Source organism: Sceloporus undulatus, chromosome 4 (genome assembly GCF_019175285.1).
Source record: "Sceloporus undulatus isolate JIND9_A2432 ecotype Alabama chromosome 4, SceUnd_v1.1, whole genome shotgun sequence".
NCBI classification, from domain to species: domain Eukaryota; kingdom Metazoa; phylum Chordata; class Lepidosauria; order Squamata; family Phrynosomatidae; genus Sceloporus; species Sceloporus undulatus.
Window position 1 is genome coordinate 102089266 of NC_056525.1, and position 21460 is coordinate 102110725.

General features: G+C 36.9%; 1 protein-coding gene across 1 annotated transcript in view; it reads right to left on the reverse strand.

Annotated features, from left to right (window-relative positions):
- The window catches only part of COL24A1 (collagen type XXIV alpha 1 chain), a 225307-nt gene that overhangs the window by 1892 nt on the left and 201955 nt on the right, over positions 1–21460 (reverse strand). The window contains exons 48-59 of the mRNA XM_042463503.1: positions 21192–21299; positions 19550–19657; positions 19407–19460; positions 18709–18771; positions 16558–16611; positions 13584–13619; positions 7361–7396; positions 7204–7230; positions 6276–6341; positions 4900–5068; positions 3459–3568; positions 2016–2231 (exon numbers count right to left, since the gene is read on the reverse strand). Of these exons, the coding sequence (XP_042319437.1) occupies positions 2016–2231; positions 3459–3568; positions 4900–5068; positions 6276–6341; positions 7204–7230; positions 7361–7396; positions 13584–13619; positions 16558–16611; positions 18709–18771; positions 19407–19460; positions 19550–19657; positions 21192–21299 (1047 nt within the window). The remainder of the gene's footprint in view (positions 1–2015; positions 2232–3458; positions 3569–4899; positions 5069–6275; positions 6342–7203; positions 7231–7360; positions 7397–13583; positions 13620–16557; positions 16612–18708; positions 18772–19406; positions 19461–19549; positions 19658–21191; positions 21300–21460) is intronic.

Here is a 21460-nt window from a genome sequence, read left to right on the forward strand (position 1 = left end):
TTTATTGCCAGTCAAAGTTGCAAGTACAATGGTGGCCATAGAAAAGTGAAATCCCTACAGACAGGGATTTGTGAGATTCTATAGGAAATTTCTACACTACATATTTTTCTGCAGAAAGAGAAAATTCTCAAAGAATCTCACAGAAAAATTGCACTTTTCAATAGCCTTACACTGTACATCTTCTCTTTTTTCATATTAACAACCTGCATTCATGAGAGTTTTATAAAGAATCAATGTGGGAGTGGATAGACAATGGACTGGATAAACCACATTTCTCGGCCTGTATCACTCAGGCTGACCTACCTAACAGACATGTTGTTGAGATAAAATAGAATATGCTTTATGTATACTGTCCTGAGCTATCTGGACAAACCGTGGAATGTAAATGTAATAAATAATGCAAGTCGGATCTGTGGCTGGAGATGTTAGAAATCGAAGCAAATCAAAAAAACGTTGATTTGGTTGCACTTTATTACCTATTTTGCTCAGATTTCTGTTAAGGGCTTGTGTAGGTGCCACCTATCTGCACCCTGAGTGCTGTAAGAATTAGAGCAAATGATGACAAGACCAGATCATGTGTAAAAGGATACTTTTTTGCTTTCTTAAATAAAAACATGAAGTATTTGGAGTGTAACATCTTGTTCATAAACTAGAGTTAATCCAATACCCATTGGAAAGAAATGAGTTCTTCCAAGTTTCCATGAAATAGTACTAACTGTTCTGACATTTTAAAAAAAATCTATTTGTATCATTAATTTAAGACATGGGTGGTCCAACTTTGGCACAAGTGCAAGAAAAACAGTAGAATTTTGGACAAAGGCAGAGGGGTCATAGCTTGGAATACTTGGGCTGCATTTTATCTCTGTCTCTTCTATGAAAGACCATTGCTTGTTCCATAGCACAGTCATAAAAACCTAGCAAGAGCCATGTTGGTTTACAGCAAAGCTCTATCTGGTCCAGTGCTCTATTCACAAAGCAGCCATGCAGTAGCCCACGGGAAGCCTGTCAGCAGAACATGTCACCAACAGTTACATCTGTGTGTACATGGACAGTGTGTGTGTGTGTGTGTGTGTGTGTGTGAGAGAGAGAGAGAGAGAGACATAGACAGAGAGAAACAGAGAGAGAGAGAGAGAACAGAGGTATTCTCATGTTACATGTGCTGTCCCATATTTTGGAACAGTCCCATGGCATACGAGCCTGAAAGGTTTGCCAACAGTGATTGTGGAGCAAAGACTTCTTTCCAATAAAAAACATAAAATTTAATAACACAGGGCTGTGATGGGGGAAAAAACCCTATTTTCAATAGTGTACCAGTTTTTAATATATTTGTGGGTGCTAAATTTGAAAAACACAATTAAAATATCATACTGCACGAAATTCTAATTTTTTAGCAATTCAGTTGTTCCTCAACTTTGATTAAGTGAGGATGCTGAAGCACCAGTGCAATTTCTTTTAGTGTTTTGAATGGATGTTTGTGTTTCACACCAGTGAATTAAAGTAGATTGAAGTGTTATTAGAAGAGTTTAACAAGTTGCTTATTCTTTGAAGGATCATTTCATTCACTCACATATTACCACATCAAAACAAGCTGTGAAAAAACTGCATATGATGGAGCAAATCTGAGGTCATTTTTGGATATAGAATGCCAAATTCTTATAAAACCAGCATACATTTTTAAAAAAGTTTTTATGACCCTCAGTTTTGCAGGCCTGTGTAATGCTTAGATTGTCTAATACCTGATGTTGAAAGAAAGAATAACTTCTCTATTCTATCACTATCACACTGAGCTTTTGGTCAGGTGCCACCTTTTATCATAATACATACAACACATTTTCTTTGCATTTTTGTGGAGTAATATTAGTTCACGCACACACAAAAATCAAGTTTTTATAAGAAGGATCTTAATTCATGTTAGCCAGGAAAATAAATGTCCAGAGCTAAAACTCTAGCTACATTAATTAAAGCCAAATATTATTTTCATTGGAAATTTAAAATAATGCCAGTAGATGATTTACCATGCATTCATCTAGAAGCACATTTGGTTCAAGCAGTGTGTTTGCTTCAAACCTTTGGCCATTCCATCCTTTGAAGCTGACAGAAGGCTTCTGAGCACGTAGTTCACTGGTTCCCCACACTGGGCTGTTTAGGCAGTGAACTGTGATAGTGTGGGTTGCTTCTGAACTCAGCAAATGAAGAAAATTCATCTGCACTTTTCCAATGCCAAAATCCAACTGCATAAGAAAAACATACTTTATAACAGAGAGTAAGATTGCAATTCATAGCCACAAAGTGTAATGAAGCATGCCATTTAAAAATACCTTTGCAAATGCTTCATAAACATTTATTTCCACTGCTAAACAAACTATTGGCATTTCATCTGTTAAAGCAAACTATTTAGGCAGCATATGCATATGACTTTCCACAAAATATGTCATTAGAAAAAAGTTTGCATAATATAAATTGGAAGATTAGAACATTCAGTTCAACATGTGAAAGGGAAAAATAAGACTACATTCCCAAGAGTAATGCCTGTTCTTCAGAATGTCATTCCCATATACCGCTTGCTTATGGCATTATGCTGACACTTGGCATGAATTCTCAATGTTTCTTCAGCAGTGCAGTAGCTGTGTGTCCTAGGGTGTAACAGCTTTTTCAGGCAACTCCTATCTATATTCAATTTTTCCACTAAATCCACCAAATGTTTTGGGAACTCAGCTATAGTGATACACTGAATAAGAGAAATTAGTGAATTATAACTATCAGTTAGTTTTGCTATCTTTCTGTAACCTAAGGCCTGAAAACATAGCTGAATCTTAATCTGATAAGGGCCTATGCCCTACTCTTAGTCCTGACTAGAGCAGAGCTACTAAATCAATTTGAAAATATTGACTTGCCACTCAACAGCCGATTTAATGAGTCTAGCCTAGTTGAGACTAACCAAAAAGATGAGAACTGATTCTTGTTTATTAGGGATTACGTTGTGTTTCCTAGTTCTGAGTAAAAATGCATGGGATTGGTAGACTGTAAGTCTACAACAACTTTCCCTAACTGGGTGCCCTCCAGTTGTTCTGGAGTACAACCCACATCAGTCCCAGTTAACATGATCAATGTTAAAGGATGCTGGAGTTGGTCCAAAACACCTGGAGGTCATCATATTGGGGAAAGCTAGTCTACAAGACAAAGATAACTGGATCTTACCATCATACCATTAGTCTCCAAAACCTATTTTCCCCTCTATTATTTTTTCTTTGAGCATCCAGCATAACGAACATGGAAGTACATTAGTGTACTGACTGTGTGAGCTATTTTCCAGATGGACAGCATATATAACAGAGTCAATACAACAAAGATTCTTAAAATCTTATTGCATTTCCAAACATACAACTAGGTAAAAAAAGAGAGAAAGAAATATAAATTAAATTATTCTTATTGGGGTCTTACAAAAGAGAACAATATACCTTTGTCACAGATACTGGAGATAAACATGTCTGACCACCAGCAGTGAAATTGCAGAAAACCTCAATGGCATCAGAAGGACATCCGATATTTGGATCAATCCAATATTTTCCTATCAATTGAAAAAATAAAAGAAGAATTCTAAAATATTTTCCTCCTTAAATGCTTCTCTTCTTGGATAAATAGAAAACATTTAAATATTACACATTGTTTTAAAACAGAATTTTTTTTAAAAAAAAGTCTCTTACATCTTCAGCTTCCAAAAGAGAAGAATGAAAGATTATAAGAGTTATGGTTCAAATAAAGTCACTTTTCTGTTGCTAATGGAGTTGAAATTTTTATTACCTATTATTGCCCTTTGTCCCCAGTACCCACATGGCCAAGAAGTGGAGTGGCCTCTGCCTGCATTGAGATCCCTCCAGAACATCTTAACTGACAACAGAAGTAACAAGTGAGACAAAATGTAGGCCTATGACTCTAACACGATCACTTTTCTTCTCCTGTATGATTTTTGACATCTTTGCCTGTTGAAGAAGCCAGTGAAGCTATGAAAGCCTGCATGTTGTATTTTGTGCATTTTGCTTCACCAATAAAGGTATCGCTGCTTTGTGAATTTTAGATTTCATTGTAGAAAAGGAGTTAAGAGTGGGAAAAGGCTTAACAAAGATTTTTATATGTTTTCTTTCTTTTGTTCAATTAGATTCACTGTGACTCTAGCCAAATGTTTGTACAACTGTTTACTTTAGCAGTATGCTTATGTTAATCCCATCGCACAATAGTGGGAAAAGATCCATACTGTACAAATGTAGTTGGACACAGAGAGCCTTGAGCATGTGACATCCTTTTAATATGCAAACAACATATAGCAGAGTATACCATGCATTCACCCATTCACAAATTCAGCTTCACAATGATACCACAGTGTCTTAAACAAAGTAATACCCCACAGCTTTTTATAAAGACAAGTAGTTTGTGTGGGAAAAGGCTAAAGTGTTTGATTGCACGGAATCTGTGCCACTCACTTTGAAATAATATCTGAATACTGAGTCCCACTGAACTATTTAAGATGTATAACGTAAAGTGAAGTTTTTGATATGGTATATGGATGCCATCCATTCATCGTCTTCTCTTGGGTGGGTCCAAACTGATGAAAAACACCAAAAAGTCCCAGATTTCTTTCCTGTTCTTTCCAATTTTATTTTGAGACCCATACATGTTTTGTTTATTACAGAATATTTTCTCTCAGCTACCAGTACAACTGGAGACTTTTTATACCAGCTCCATGAGGTTGTTTTATTTTAATCTAGTATAAAATTGAAAAGAACAGAAACCAAATCTGGAACTTTTCAATCAGTCTGGATGTGCCTTTGGAGAATAATATTTGGAAACAAGGTATGACTTAAAAATTCATATCGTGATATGTAATAACACTGGAGGCCTTACCATCAGACACCTTACGTTCACAGTTAAGCAAATCTCTGCAGATACGAGCTGGATTATCTCGAGTTCCCAGAGGATTCTTGATGCTATGCAGTAAATTGGTTAGATAATGTAAAGTTTTAAATATCTCAGCACTGTGATCAAGTAATGTTACTTCTGTATTCTGGTAACTCTGCAAGAAACAAAATGAAAACCACAAGAATTTATTGTATCACAAAGTACTGGGACATGGTCAAATGTCAGATTTTGTACAGTGCCAGACTTTGTATAAAAAATTCACAATTAAAGGGCAACATATTTATGAGAGATGCTAGAGGAGGGTTTTTTGCAATTAAGTAAAAAATATTCAACAAAGGGATGTGTTGTTTTTTTAAAAGTAAAACGGGATTAGAAAAGGATAATGTAGACATGATGTAAAGTTCTATTAGAAGGTCATTCTATCAATCAAAGAGTACCTCGGCAATATTTTTGAAGAAAAAAGCATTGCATTTCTAGTGTCTGAACAGGCACTATTCAATAAGGTCTTCAGACAGTCATACTGTACAACCACCATCCATGCAGCATTTACAATGTTATTGAAATATTTGCTTGGAGAAGTCTAGAATTTTCCCAGTGATACCTTATGACCTGATTTATTATCAAATATGACCTCATTACAATAGAAGCATAATATCCGAGGGTGAGAAATTCAATTAAATGAATGATATCACAGTGCATGTCATATGAACAACAATATTTTGTGTGTTCTGACTCTAAAATTAAGCTTCGCTGAATAATCCTGAGTTGTAGTAAAATCTATGTACATGTCATACAAATCTAAATAGGCAAGAAATCCTTCCCCTATCTGTTTTCTCCACACTATGAATAGTTTTATATACTTCCATCAGGGGCTGTTCTGTTCTGTTCTATTCTGTTGTTTCTTTCTATTCCCCGTTCCCTTAATCTAATCAGTCACAACCATTACAACCTTTCCTTACAGGGAATTGCTCCAGTCCCTCATTTACTTCCATTGTCATATTGTGCAATTGCTCCAGTTTTTCAGTGTCCCTTTTTAAAAAAGGTCGGTGACCAGATGGGTACAAAGTATTCCAAACATGCTCACTCCACAGATTTTTCTTAAAACATTTTGATATTGAGAATTTTAGGCCCCATACAGACAGGCCAAAATAAAGCTGCTTCGGGCCACTTTGGAGGTATACTGTTTAAATGATGCATGCATCCTAACAGTCCGGAAGCCATGCCAAAGCCACAATCCAGTCCTAAAATAAAATATATAATATACAAAATAAAATATTTGTCAAGATAAGCTTCTTGTCCTTATAATAATCCTTATTACATGCATAGATGGCATTTCAATCCAAACACATAAATATTATTACCTCCATCTGTAATGCAGCATTTGATTCAATCAAGGCTTGAATAGCAGCACTGATATCCATTTGCCTCTGCATATAATTAAACATAATCATATCAATAGTATAATCAACAATTCATTCAAAATGAATTACAAGGATTTTTCAAGGTTTCCTACAAAATTAGACTTGGGGGCTGTGCAGACAGCCCCAAAAGGGCAGCCTTCAGCCACCTTTTTACAGCCAGATTGGGGCTGTGGCAACCGCACGCCGTGGCTCCTATCTGGCCTTTGCAGGGAACAAAAAGAGCTGCAAAAAGTGTCCTCTTTTTGTGCCCTGCAAAGGGTGCGATAGCCATGCCGCTGCAGCTTTATGGCGCTCCTTTGGCGTTGCCTGGGCAGGCACAGTGCCAGAGCAGCACCATGACGCTGCGCACCACATTATTGCATGATAGACTGCCACACGCAAATTCAGGCAATGGCATGCTATTTTTGGGCAATGAGGAGCCAGTTCAATGAGCATTCACATAATTTCGCTAAACTAGCGACTGTAATTTGAAACTGCATACTTTCTTGGGAGTAAGTGCAAAAGAACTCAGTGCAACTTACATCCCTTTAAACTTGCACAGATCTGCACTGCATATCATCTAGTAAGAGAAGAAAAGCTGCTGGAATCTACTAATGCATCCTTGGCTGAAAAGCAACACCATCTCTCATTCATTACATATAATATATTTTTAGGAAGTGTTCCTGAAGCTTGTATCCCAATTTTGAATTTTACCAGAGCTTGAGGATGTCATTTGTTAGACTACAACTCCCAGAATATCCCAGGCAGCATGCCACTGACACTGAACCTGGGGGATTCTGGTGGTTGTAGTCTAACAAGTAACACTCCCAAAGTTCTGAATCGTAACATCAAGTCCTAATAGCCCATCTTAGGAAACATAAAAACTCACTCTTGGACCAGGTGCCCCTGGTGGACCCTAGAAAACAGAGGAGAAAAAAAAAATGAGCGAGATTAGACAGTATGTAAGTTTGATCTTACACTTTGTTAATTTTATTGTAATTTTAATTTGTCTTGTTAAATTTTAAAATAACGTCTTATATGCTTACAGGTAGACCTGGATGACCTCGTGGTCCTTGAGGGCCCTAAATAAAGGGATGATAAAAATGCATGAAATATATTTCACTTTAAAAAGAAAAGCAATATTCAAGTACCACCTTGAAATGAAGCTTACACAAAGAAGGCTGAGAAGATTAATACATATATTTAACTAGCTATAAAAAGGACCAAGACAAATTCTCTACTAGTTCTGACCTGCACCAAGATTTCTTAGTACACTGTAGACCATTTGTCTGAGTTCCTGAAAGTGCTTGCTGTGTGTGTATTTTTAAGTGAGTCTGTATACTTTTAATAAATGAATAAGCTTCCTGCCAGCCCAATATGAGAGGATAATTGAAATTGTCTTGTTTTTCTAGTTACTCCTTAGAGTATTTGGAGGGGCATTTAGAAATGATTGAATAAAGTATGTATGCATGACACAGACATGACTAACTATATGTGTAATGCTGAATCAGCCAACTCATTCGTCTACAACAAACATATTTATAAAAATGCTTATTATTTATTGATTAGCCATGTATAAATTATTGCAAAAACACTGATATTAATTCAAAGGGCAAGTCTATTTTTGAACAATGAACAAACATACTGATAGAGCAACAGCAAACAACTGTGGTCTATGAACTGAATGTTTCCCTTGGAGGTCCCTGCGAAGACCACTGAAAATGCCTTGACCCTCCAAGTCATATAGTCAGAGCAGATGGTACAATACTATAGGGCTGTAGTGCCATAGCACCCCTTCATTTATGTAGTGTTTCACTAACATTTTAAATATCTATATATATATATATTACATTATTCCTGTAAAAGTATTTTACAGCTGCTACTGAATGATAACATGGCATCCGCTGCAAAAGTTATTTTGATAATGTGCTGAATTATGATAGATTAACCTCTCATGTATGTCACTACCCACATCAACAACATTTTTACACTTATCTTTTTGTCCTACTTTTTTTGTTGAAAGTGGAATTCCTGTGGTAAAAATACATAAGCAACACAGGGAGAACAAAGAAGGTCCACAAATTAGACCCCTGAAAAATATGAGTGAATGGGCCATAGCAATTCCACAGTAAATGCCTCCTCTGGAAGTACCCCTTGTTCCAGCGCTCTATCTTTGTTATCTCTTTGAAAACAAAAACACACACTTCCTTTCTGAGAAGGAGTGCTTAGCATCAGTTCTCTCTATCCTAATGGTGAAATGAAGTGAGGACATGGGCTTGACTTTTGTTGTTGTTGACTGCCCTTGAGTTGAACTTGAGTCATGGCAACACTGTGGATGAGACATCTTCAAGACCTTCTGTCTTTCACTGCTCTGCTTAGGTTTTACAGTGACTGTGGCTACTCTAAGTCTATCCATCTGGTGTGCAGTCTTCCTCTCTTTTTTACTGCCCTCAACCTTTCCTAGCATTCTTGTCTTTTCCAATGAGTCATGCCTTCTCATGATGTGGTCAAAGTATGACAGCCTCAATTCGATCAACTTGGCTTCTAGAGGTAGTTCAGCCGTGATCTGTTCAAGGACCCATTTGTTTGCCTTTTTGGCTGTCTGCTCTTCCCCAGCACCACCGCTCAAATGATTTTCATTTTAACCGATTTCTTCAGTGCAGCTCTCACATCCATGGCTTGGATGTTTCTAACTTCAGTCCTCAATTGTATAGCTTTGCTCTTTAAAATTTTGTCTAGTTCTTTCATTACTGCGCTTCCCATTTCTAGTCTTCTTCTTATCTCTTGACTGCAACTTCCATTCTGATCAATGTTTGATCCACAATATAACTATTTCAGTTTTCTCATTGTCTAGAATGAATTTATATAGGTCCGCAATACACTAGCACAAATAGTCCGGGTGCAAATCAGATTATTTTGCCCCAGAGTTCCCCTGAATCCAACTGGTTAGGGCCACATGTACTGGTGCAAAAGCGATCTGGCACTGACTTCCAGTCCACAACTTGCTCGAGGCCAAAGCCCAATCAGAACCTCTTTGGATCCCTGCTGTCAACACACCACTTGCTCTGGCATCGAATTGATCACTCCCCACCCCATTGCTAATTTCTTGCTGGCTACCTCATTCTGATGCCAGGCAAGCAACATGTTGATAGTGGAGTTCTGCAGTGTTTGTGTGTGTGCATGTGCTTGGGATCATTGCGTAGCACAGCCCCTGAGGACTTTGTTGTTTTTTTTTGCAAGAAGTGGCTGTGCTGAGAGAGGGTGACAAATAGTACTGGCCCTCTAAAAAAAGCAATGGCTGCCATCCACCTGAATCCAACCAAATCCAGCTGTTGACACATCAGAAACTCTGGATTTTCCAGGAAAATCTGGAGCAATCGGCAACTTTATTAAATCTGGTGTAAAGCCCAAGAGCAGGGTTTTTCTCCAGAAAAGATTGTACATCATGTTGCCAAATCAAAGAAGCTATGGGGTGGCTTCGGGGCTTTTGGCCAGTGTAGACAACTGGTTGGGAGCTGTAGTACAGGTATGGCTACTGAGTGCCTTCTTTCAATATGATGGCTTATTTATAAAGAAAGGAATAAACTAAGGTACACAGTTTAATGACTTATTTCAGTTCTGTTTGCCTGGTTGAACTACACAGAGCATACTGAAAATCTAGAAAGTACTTTGCTAAAAGTTTCTCCCTGAACCCCCCCGCCCTCTCTGCCACTTGGGTTTCTGTAAGGATTAAATGAAGTTGAGAAGGTTCCCTGCTAAGTACTAGAATTGCCCCTTTACATCTACTTAAATTCCACTGTGATCAAAGGATAAGTCACTAGAGAAGTAAAGTATAAATCCAATACTTTAATAGTAAAAAACATAACAACATTAAGTTCTTAAACAATTCATTTGACTGCTAGTACAAAGGATCAAAGGCCAAAACTCTATTTCTGACAGAAATTTTAAAACTCTGATCCAAAAGGCATCTTAATAGATATGCTGTCCTTTATATGTGTCACATGTTTGAACACATAATAAGGGACATTTGCATAAATCTTAAGTATAACTTGACTACGACACTAACCCAATCAAAACTATTGAACTAAAGGCTGGGGATTTATAACTATTGTCTGGTAGAAAATGACTTTTGGCATATTTTGAACTGCTTATTTATTTAATACACTTGTGTCCCACCTTTCAGCCCACCAGAGCTGCCCCTCCTTCCATATTTTTCATCATATGTTCTAAAAGAAAAGATCATCGAGAAATGAGAAATGCACTATGCTACATTTCCCCCCTTTCCTTCTATTCTAGCTTCCTTTGTAGCTCACACTGTCTTTGAATATAAAGAGGATAGGAAGGAAGGGAATAGCAGTAACAAGACTCATGTTTTGGGTGCCATGTGGTGACTAGGTGCATCCTTTGAGCTTGTTGTGAACTAGAAGGGGTAATGCATAATTCATAGCAATTTATTATTATTATTATTAACTTTTATTTATAAAGCACTGTAAATTTACACAGCGCTGTACATAAATTTTTTTTTTAGTCAGACGGTTCCCTGCCCTCAGGCTTACAATCTAAAAGATTGTAAATTTAAATCTTATTTCATGGAAGCCCAAACCCTAACACTTGCAAGTGACAGGAAGTATCCTAACATGGAACAAACAGCATCTATGATCACATTGGCAATCTTCTTTATCTTGGTCTTTTTAATGAACAGACTGAAAAAGTTATTAAATTCATATTATTTCTTCTCCAGTTTAGAGCCACATTGCACTTTTGCATTTTAGACAAGAGAGTAATTCCTGCATGTTAATCCATTCATGAATGTGTTACGGAGGCTGCTGCTTGTGGAGCCAATATATGTATGATCATATGTAATGCAAAATTCCACACTAGCCTTCTGGTTAAATAACACTGCCAAGATTTTTGGACAATTGGCACTATATTGCATATGGTGTACAGGTAAAATGTAACATTGTAGAACACTTCTGGTAAGGCATTTCCATCCATGCATTTTGGGTAATGCCATTTATTTATACATTTTAAAATTACATTTCTACCATTACTTTCCTCTTAACAGCAAATCCTTATAAAACCTGTGATTAATATAGGTTAGTATGAAAAGTAATGGCTGGCCCAATACATCCCAGTGAGCTAAGTCAATGAATGAATCAAGATCTGAAATGGGATCTTCTGAATCTAAGTATTACAGTCTGACTGCTACAGAAAACTGGCTCTCAATGGCTTTCCACTGAAGGAAGCAGTAATAAAAAATGGTGACACCTGTAAGATATGGCTTAGTTACTTTGTAAAGTCAGATAGATTAGATATGCACCCATTGCAAAATGCTTGGGGCCTCCCCATACACAGGCACTTTACAGCTGGGTCTGCCTTTTTTTTTAGAATCACAACAATCAGGAATCACATGTATTGGCATCTATTGCCATTTTCTAACTATGATAAAATGTTGATATTTGAAAATGTTTTCAAATTGTGAGTAAAGAAAAATAATGTTGGAAGCATCCTTGAGAGGCATGGTAGTGTTGTTTCTGTGCCACACATTCTTTCTGTACTCTCTTAGGAGTGATACACTGATAAAAAAAGAATTTCTAAGAAACATAATATATTTTGAATTCTTGTTCAGTAAAGAATAAGAAGAAATGACTCTTTTTCTTATTCATTGGTCTGCAGGCTTGATCTGTAATCATACTACTGTTCAAAAGTTAAAAGTTATCAGGAATCTAGGAAGAATGCCAATAGGCCTCATTCCTTCAAAGCCACATATCTGGACTCAGCACAGTGTGGAATGAAAATGTAATGTCTGTGAATATAGTTAGAAACAAATCTTTCCCCGATTCTAAAGGCTAAACTAATTGCTCTGTGTTGCCAATAAGTTATATACCTCTTCACTGACAAGTGTCTCATGTCATGAATTCACGATGGAAGGAAATTGCTAATTAGCAGTGGTGTGGAATTTCAAAGATAGAAAATGTAATTAAATGACACAGAAACCTCATTTTCCTCAGAAACTCCTTGGAAACATCAATTAACTATAAAGCTGAGTGTTTATGTCACAGTAACATAGAGTAATATAGAATACCAAGCCAAAGAAGTATCTTATGACACTGAGGCCTAACCTCAACTGCTGTTGCAAATGGGAGCAGACTAGTGAATCAACTATTGAATGGTAAGTCAACACTTATGTAAACTGTATTGTTTCAGTGGGCCAACTCTAGCTTGGACTAGTTGAATTTAAATGTCCAAATAAAACCAATAATTTAAGGCTGCAATCCTAAATGTATGCATTAAATAACAATGAACACTGAAAATGCATAGAATTGGCTAATACACCCAACTGAGAGAAATGCAAAATATAGTAATCATAAACACATTTAATAATAAATATTTAATAATGAAACAGATAATTAAGTAGAAATCAAAATTCATAATACAACACAAAATCTCATGGACCAGTGAAATAGGTAAAGCCAATTAAGTGGTGAAGACCTTTTGTTTGAAATATGCTGACGATTATCTGTTTTTAAAACACTGTATGCTATTATATTTTTTGTGGGTTTTTGGGGCTATGTGGCTATGTTCTAGGAGAGTTTCTTCCTGACGTTTTGCCAGCATCTGTGGCTGGCATCTTCAGAGAATGCTGGCAAAGAATGGAAGAGTGTGTGTGTGTGTGTGTGTGTGTGTGTGTCTCCAAGTAGAACTGGGAGAGATTCCTTCCCCAAAATCCAGAGATCTTCATACTGTCAGTGCAGACAATTATGATGACCCCGTGATCTGAAAATGGTATAAAGCAGTTTCTTGTTTCTAGTTTTCTTTAATTTGAGCAGTTGAAAATATATTTTAAAAAATCTATGGATAACTTTCAAAACCTATTAAAGCAGAAATTAAGTAAATTCAACATTTCACTTGGCCGAAGGATATGTTCGTGGGACTGCATGGATTCCAAATCACCCCAAAATGTTGACAAAATTAAACTGATACACAGGGTAACGCTCCATTTGCTACACCACTACAAGTGGGAAAGTCAAATAAATGAATAAATATCCATAGCAACCAAATTGCAAAAGCTTTTAGAGAGCAAACAAACATAAAAACATAGAAATCATAACCAAAACAATTAGGTTGATGTAAGCAAAGTTTGTACTAAAAGTCAGTCTCTAACAAATTTGCAACAATAGCAATAGATCCTCTTACAAAACTTGAAAAGCTTCACAGAGGCCTGCATGTAAATACCCCTCTAACCTTACAGGAACTGTTTTCACTTACAATTTCACCTCTGGATCCCTTGTCACCCCTGGGTCCCTGAAAAAAAAAGTTATGTTAATCTTACTTTCGCTTGCTCAATCACTTGCTTCCAATCACTACTGAAAATTAGAGCTCACAGACCTTTGTATGTTTACATGAAGCTATCCACAAACATTTACAGGAAGGAATTAGCTTTTTGTAGTGAAGTGAAAAAGAATGTTAATAACTTTGTAAAAACACAACTCAGTACTTTTTGTTTTTAATGAAATGCTATGTTCCATCTTTCAGTCAATAAAGTCTTGTAAGGGATTCACAATAAAAACAGTGAACTACTCACAGATGGTCATTATATTTCTAAATTTCTGTATTTCTACATTAGAGTGGGCACTGTGAGGCCCTGTTGAACTGGAGCTTCCAGTGCTTCCAGATATGCTGTCTAAAGGTTCCGGGGATTCCAATCCAACAACATCTGGAGCGTTACATGTTATATATACATCTGGTATATATTTGGTGTTGGACTTTTCATCAGTGTGTGTCTTAATTCAATTTTCCGTTCGTTGTAATTTAGTTTATCATATCTTTTATCACATCCAGTAAATACAGTAAATTATAGGTACTTCAGAAACAAAGTTCTAGGGAGATTTTTACATGGGCAAAAGTGATGTACAGTGGTACCCCGGGATACGAATTGATCGCGTTACGAAATTTCCGGGATACGAAAAAGTTAGATTGGAAAAAACTGTTCCGGGATACGAAGGTTTTTTCGGGTTACGAAATTTTTTTCGGCACGAAATTCAAACGCGCGGCTTGCCAGCGCTAACGGAAAGCCCTTTTCGGGTTGCGAAATGCATCGGGTTACGAACGGCGCGGCGGAACGAATTAATTTCGTAACCCGAGGGAGCACTGTAGTGGCATGCTCCTGTCACTATTGTGCAATTGCATAAAAATTATCAGACGACGTTGTGTGATGTCATGATAATCACATCATTATCCCATGAATAAAGAGGAATTCTAGTGTCACTTTTTATTCACAGGACTTTCCTATGAATAAAAAGCGATGGGAGAATTCCTCTTTATTCACAGGATAATGACATGATCATCTTCGCGCAATTATGCGATAGTGACCGGAGCATCCGGCCATGCTCCCATCACTTTTGCCCATGTGAAAACCTCTTAAATCTTTTTGTACAATATGAAATCCTATTCTTTCCAACACAACACCAGAATATCCTTCACTTATTTGGTTATACTTCATCATTGATAATACCAATCACTCACTTTATTTACAAAAATTACAGTTTTAGCAAAGCATCTTATACATGTTCACCTGATGGACTCAAAACCCTCTAAGCCATTAAATGAAACCCACTAGAATCCAACCCTCTGTAGCACATTTCTGAGGCACACAGACTGCATGCAGAAAGTGACCCCTCCTTACACAAAAATAGCTCAGTATCAATGGGATAATTTAATCTAACCTCATGCACATCAGCTCTTATTTCTTCCTTCTTTGCCTTTTGCAGTTCAGAGTGATTGTTCTAGAACTCAGATGCGTCAGTGCCTAGCTGTATTAATTGACTGAAACAACAAGGGTGATTCCAGAAAAGACTTTTTATCCTTTTGCCCTATTCACAATTTTTATAGCAGGCCCAAATGTTATCACCATCTTCTTATAACTTTCCCCCTTTTTCTAATTCTTTTTCTGTCTTTATACTTTTAATTTAAATAACATGGGCCTGGCATGTCTCAGGATCCTAATTAAATAATTAGTTTAATTCTTGCCAATCACCACCCATCCTGAAATACAAAATGAAAATGTGATACCTTGAGAATACATTTGTCTCTGTTTGACCTCCGCTTGTTCACCTCAGTACGCTTGAGCCATTCACACTACACAATTATAGGGCTATGATTGCACTTTAGCTGCCATGGTTTCATCCTATGGCATCCTGGGATTGGCAGTGAGGCAGCTTAGGATTCTCAACCGGAAGGATCCAGTGTCTCATCAAACTAAAACTGCAGGATTCCATAGGATGCAGTTATGACAGTTAAGATGCAATCATAGTGCTATAACTTTGTGGTGTGAAAGGGCCTCTAGTATGCACAAAGAAAGCTAGAGATGCCCTGTTTTCTTTTCTTTTTTATGCTGTTGTCTCCTGCTCTCTTCTCTTCAATCATTTCATAAATGCTTGAATCAGAAGCCTGGAATGGATTTAATGTCTCTAATAAGATATTTGTGATTATCAGACGGAGAAAAGGATGTCCTTGTCCTGTCCCTTTCCTGTCCTTATGGCGTGATCGTAAATTTTTTTCATATGATATTGTGCTTACCCTGTCAGTGTTCCTTCATTGAACTGCAACAGACCACGATCACACACAAGATTTTCACACGATGTTGCACTTATCCTATCATTGTCCCATCACTGAAGTGGAATTGTCTTGTCATTTTGTATTAATGGGAGTTAGCATGAATACATTTCCACATCAATGATAGAATAATGGCAGGATAAGCACAATGTCTGTGAAATACTTTCGTGTGATCACGATAAGGACTGGATAAGGATGGGACAGCAATCCTGTCCCGTCCCATCCCCATATGATAATCTCCATTATTAGAGGTCATTTATATCATGGTCATGTTAAAACTGACTGGTTAGGAAAAATAAAATGACTGGGACCTGTTCCCTCCCGCACCCCACCCATGCCAACAAAACTAAACTAAACTGCAAAACAAAAATAAAAACCACCATCACAAGGTTGAATACATACATGATTGTTCTAATATGAACATAAGTGGTGATAAATGCTGATTAGTTAAAAGGGAAGCAGCATTCAGCCAGTTCTATCTTACAAGAAAGTTGGGCACATATGTCCATGCACCACAGTCTTTAATTGTTTGTTGCTCAAAGTGGGACAACCTTTCTATGATGAATGGCTCTGTTAGCAAATATTATAAGGGAAAAAAAAACCCTGAAGTATAATGCAACTGACTTACAGGTTTGCCTGCTGGGCCAATGATGCCTTCATTACCAATAGGGCCTGTGTTTCCCTAAAAAGTAAAAGCAAGGAAACATTGTAGAGCAATAAACGGAGGCAGTGTGATAATAGAAAAACTGTGTTGTGACATTTCACTGATTTTTTTTTAGGAACATCAAGTTCTGTGCCTGCACAAATCACATAACCATGAAAACTGAGTAAGTTTTCATGAACATTCAAAGCATTCAGCTCCAATTTCTGGATGTAAAATTAAATGAAAAGACAAGATAAATTTAGTCTGTATTATTTTTGTTTTCATTTTCATTTGCTCAGCACAGAAGCATTTATTAATAACTGAACACTGAAGCAAAGGAAATTGCTGTTGTTTATCTAAGAACTAGAAGTGGCAAAGGCAGTCAGACTATACATTTCATGTTTAGACTAACAGGAGTCTCTTCCAATATACTGCAAGCCAGGAGTAATTTAAGTAAACACACAAGACCACCATGGTATAATCCTAACAAAGATTTCCAGCATAGTTATAGGTAAACGTGATAGAAATTTGCTGGGCTATTTTGGTGAAGCAGGAAACACTTGCTCAAATGATTTCTGACTAAATATGAAGGGTCAATGAATGAATGAACGAATATCTGTTTTCTTTCTTTCTTTCTTCTGCTTGCATGCTTGCCTTCCTGGCAGGGTTTTAGGGATGAATCTTCCCTAAAATGAAGATGATTGGACTAAAAGCATTTCAGTAAAAGGCAGTTCCATAACAAATCATCAGGTAAAAACAAAACAAACAACAAAAAAAGAGAAATCCTGGAAAAATAAGGGTTTCTTTTCGGCGAAAATAAAGTTTAATACCCCTGTCAAAAAAGAAAAAGTGGTTTGGACAGAATTTTTTATGGAGACCATTCTGTTATTTTTTTTTTTTTTACAAGGACAGATATCTTTTCAAGGTGTGCTGAACAAAACCAGGATATATTTTCAATAAGGCTGTGAACTTCTTTAACATGTTTTTTTAAGACAAGTTATCCATTCAAACACTTTTACAGACTGTCACACTTCAATGCTGGTTTGCTGGTTTAATTCACTTTATATCCCAGTTTTCAAGGATGCTCAAAGAAGAGTCAATTTTTGTTTGGCCAACCTCAAATGTATTTTTTAAAAAACCATGATATATTTACAAATTTAGCTCTTGTCCTTAATCTTAATTTTGTCCTCCACATCTTTAATGTCCCAGAAGAGATCAAAAGCTTGTTTTTATTTAATTTTAAACTAATATTCATAATATTCAAATTTAGGATCTGAAACCAGTGAGTTCCAGGTTTGGTTTCAGTACCCAAATTTAGGTGCCCCTAGAACTATGGCCAGTTTAAAATCAAAAGCAAAAGATTTAAAGCAAAAGAAAGTGCTCAAAAGGTGCTATGGCTTCACCATAGTGGCAATAAAAAGTATCTTTAATTGGTACATTTTTCTGTGTGGCCTGCATGGTCAGAAATCTCAAATTCTGAAATGTTTGCCTTAACTAATTGGAGGAGTCAAACCTAATGTATTGATGTTATCCATTTATCATTACAGCTTAGTTGATTAACCATACCAATCAAAAAATGCAAATTATGGCCCAAAACAGAGAAGCGAAAAAAGCAGGTTTCCGTGCAGCTTGGGGGTGTGGCGTTTAGATTATGCATATTCCCAACCCATGCCAAACCTGTGCCCAAGCTGCCTAAGATGGCCTAGGAAGGAGCGGATCTATTCCGCTCTTCACCACGGTCCATTTGGGTGGGGGGCGGCATTGGGGCCGTGTATGTGTAGTTGCTGAGGCCCTGGTGCAAAGAGTGCTGATGCGGCCCTAACTGGCCCTTTTGGGGCGGTCTGTTTTGCCCCTATGTGAATTTTTTAAAAATAAACCAAAAAGGCATGCTGCTCTTTCTAGGATAACTCAAATTGACAACCTGCAGCAGGCCCTCATATCAATGTTTCCTCATAAATTCTTCTCTACTTCACCAGCAACACAGTTGCACTTATTATACATATCTGTTGGTATATGAGAACTGGATGGGGTTTTCACATACATTGAGCTACTATAAACCTATATGTGAGCGAGGAAAACAGAGATAGCAATTCAACATGGAGAGTGGTATTTTTACAGACAGAAAGAACCACTTACGATTTGGCCTGCTGGGCCTTTAGGTCCCAGGATTCCAATTAAACCAAGGGCACCTTCAGGACCCTAAAACACACACACACACACACACAACAAAACAAAACAAAACAAGATAAAGTGATTATTCCAGCATGGTACCCAATTTTTTTTTATAACTGATTATGTAAAATAGAAGTAAACATTTGGTAAGAGAAACTAAAACAAAATATTTAACACTGTGACGATGCAGACAATACTTTGGTTTGGACTCTTCTTTGGATCTCTGACAGAGAGTGCATCTACACTGTAGAAATAACGATGTTTCACATCATTTTAACTACCATAACTCCATTCTACAGAATCTTGGGAGTTGTAGTTTTGTGAGCACTAGCACTTTTGGGTAGAAAAGGCCAAAGACCTTATAAAATTACAAATCCCAAGATTCTATAGGATGGAGCTACAGTGTAAAGTGGTGTCAAACTGCATTATTCCTATAGTGTAGAAGATGCATCCAAAATGCAAATGCTGGTGATGATGGGCAAGTCTAAACTAAGGTTTAATTTGCACTACAGAAATAATACAATCTGATGCTGCTTTAACTGCCCTGGCTCAATGCTATGGAATTCTGGGAGTTGTAGTTTTGTGAGACATTTAGCCTTCTCTTTTATTAAAATCAGAAGGACTTTAAAAATGCTTCACTTTTTTGTCTTGACTCCACATACCTTAGGACCTGGAAATCCCTGAAATCCCATCAAACCTTGGTCTCCAACTTCTCCCTGTAATATATGACAGGGGTATTATTAGTTTGGAACTACAACTGAAAGCGTACCAATAACTTGTTTATATGCCTGCATTAGATACATACCACATGCCCTTTCAAGCCAGGATCTCCTGGTGGGCCTTGATCACCTTGTGTCCCAGGAAGACCTCTTTTACCTTGCTTTCCTGGATGGCCTCGAAGCCCTTGTTCACCCTGCAACAAAGCGGAAGTTGCACATTGGTGATTGTTCCTATATGAAGAAACAGATGGCCCCTCTACATTTTTTATGACATATTCATAAATAAAATCTGCCAAGTCACAAGAATGTTTTTTTTGTAATGTTGTTGTTATTGGCTCATGTTTCTTACTACAAGTTTAAAAATGTTATAGCACAATCACCAACAAATGAGTAACTAAAAGAGGCTTCTTCTTGTACTACAGATGTGTAATAGTTAAAATTATGCTGTTAAAAAAATCAGTTTCAACCCCAAAGGAGTACTAAAGGCAAATATATACTTTCCCACTCTTTTCCCTTTCTTGTACTATGTTCACTGAATTAGTTTTCCTAGCAGGTAATAAATAAACCAAATAAACAGAACCCTCAATTTCTCTACATAAATGGCAAAAAAGAAAAAAGGAATTTCAGCACAGATATTAGCAAAGTTTGAAAACTTTTAGAACCCTACAAGTTCTAAAGGTTACACTTATAATTAAATGTTATTCACCCAAAGCCCATCAAAGTAGGCAATTACCACAGCATTGACCTTTTTTTAAAACAAAGTGACTCCTTTCTCACATGTAAAATAGTTGCTTCAAAAACCAACAACACCTGAATACTACAAGCTGCTGGCCTGTGGCACCAAAGCTGCCTGTCCTTTACAGTCCACCTTGTTGTCACTTTTAACATCCCAGCACAAGGTAGCATTTGAACCATGTGATTAATGTTCCTTAATTCCATTATTTTGTGTTACACCCCATAACTAGACAAGTAATGTTAAGTATTACATTTACACTGCAAAAGGAGGTTTTTTTAAACCTTTCATTCAATTATAACTGCAGTGTGACATACGGTAGTTATACCTTTGTTATTGGCAAAAGGAACTAATTACAATGGGTTATTTTGAAGCTCTGTATACCAGGCTGTGTCTATCTTCCTGTCAAACCACAAGGAAATGAAATGAAATGAATCACTAGGAAATGCAATGCAAACCTTTACGTTCAAGAAAGGATAATTAATCTTTTCCACTTAAATTGACAGAAATATTGTATCATTACTATCATATTATGTCATAATAAGAAAATTAGGGTTTTCAGTTTTCCTGTGTCACATTTCTATCTGGTACAATTCCAATCTAAATAATGGAAAATTTTGTCAAGCACCTTTTGACACTGGCCAAAAATGGGATGAATCATAAAGCCAAACCCCTTTTGTTTTACAGCAACAAAAAGTCTTGTGGCATCTCAACAAATGTTGATGTACATAATAAAATACTAGATGCTAAGATGCTGAAGGATCTTTATTGTTTTATGCTGCCAAGGCTAACTTGGCTACCCTTCTGGCTTTTGCTTTAAGGTAACCTGCATTATGTGCAATTTTAAGTACTTCAGAGATGGAAGCCAACTGCTGTTACACCATTCACTATATCAGATGCAAAATAGTTCTGCCTTTTACATTACTTTCAAACAAAAAGGCAGAAGGATTTTAAACTCAGTGCCAACTAGCCTGACAAGCTGCTGTTCAAAGTACCTTTAGTCCTGGTGGTCCAATGTTTCCCAGCATACCTGGTAACCCCTTTGGTCCCTGAGTTCCAGGATATCCTGCCAGTCCAGCTATGCCCGGGCTTCCTCTAGTACCCTTGATAAGCAAAAAGTGAGCAATATATATTGTCAAATGACTGACTTGTTCCATTTGTTTTCAAGATAACAAATGCACATCTTACACAATTCAAAGTAGCCATGGTTGGCACTAGCTAAATAATAATGAACTCTTAATAATACACTGGGAAATAATAACAA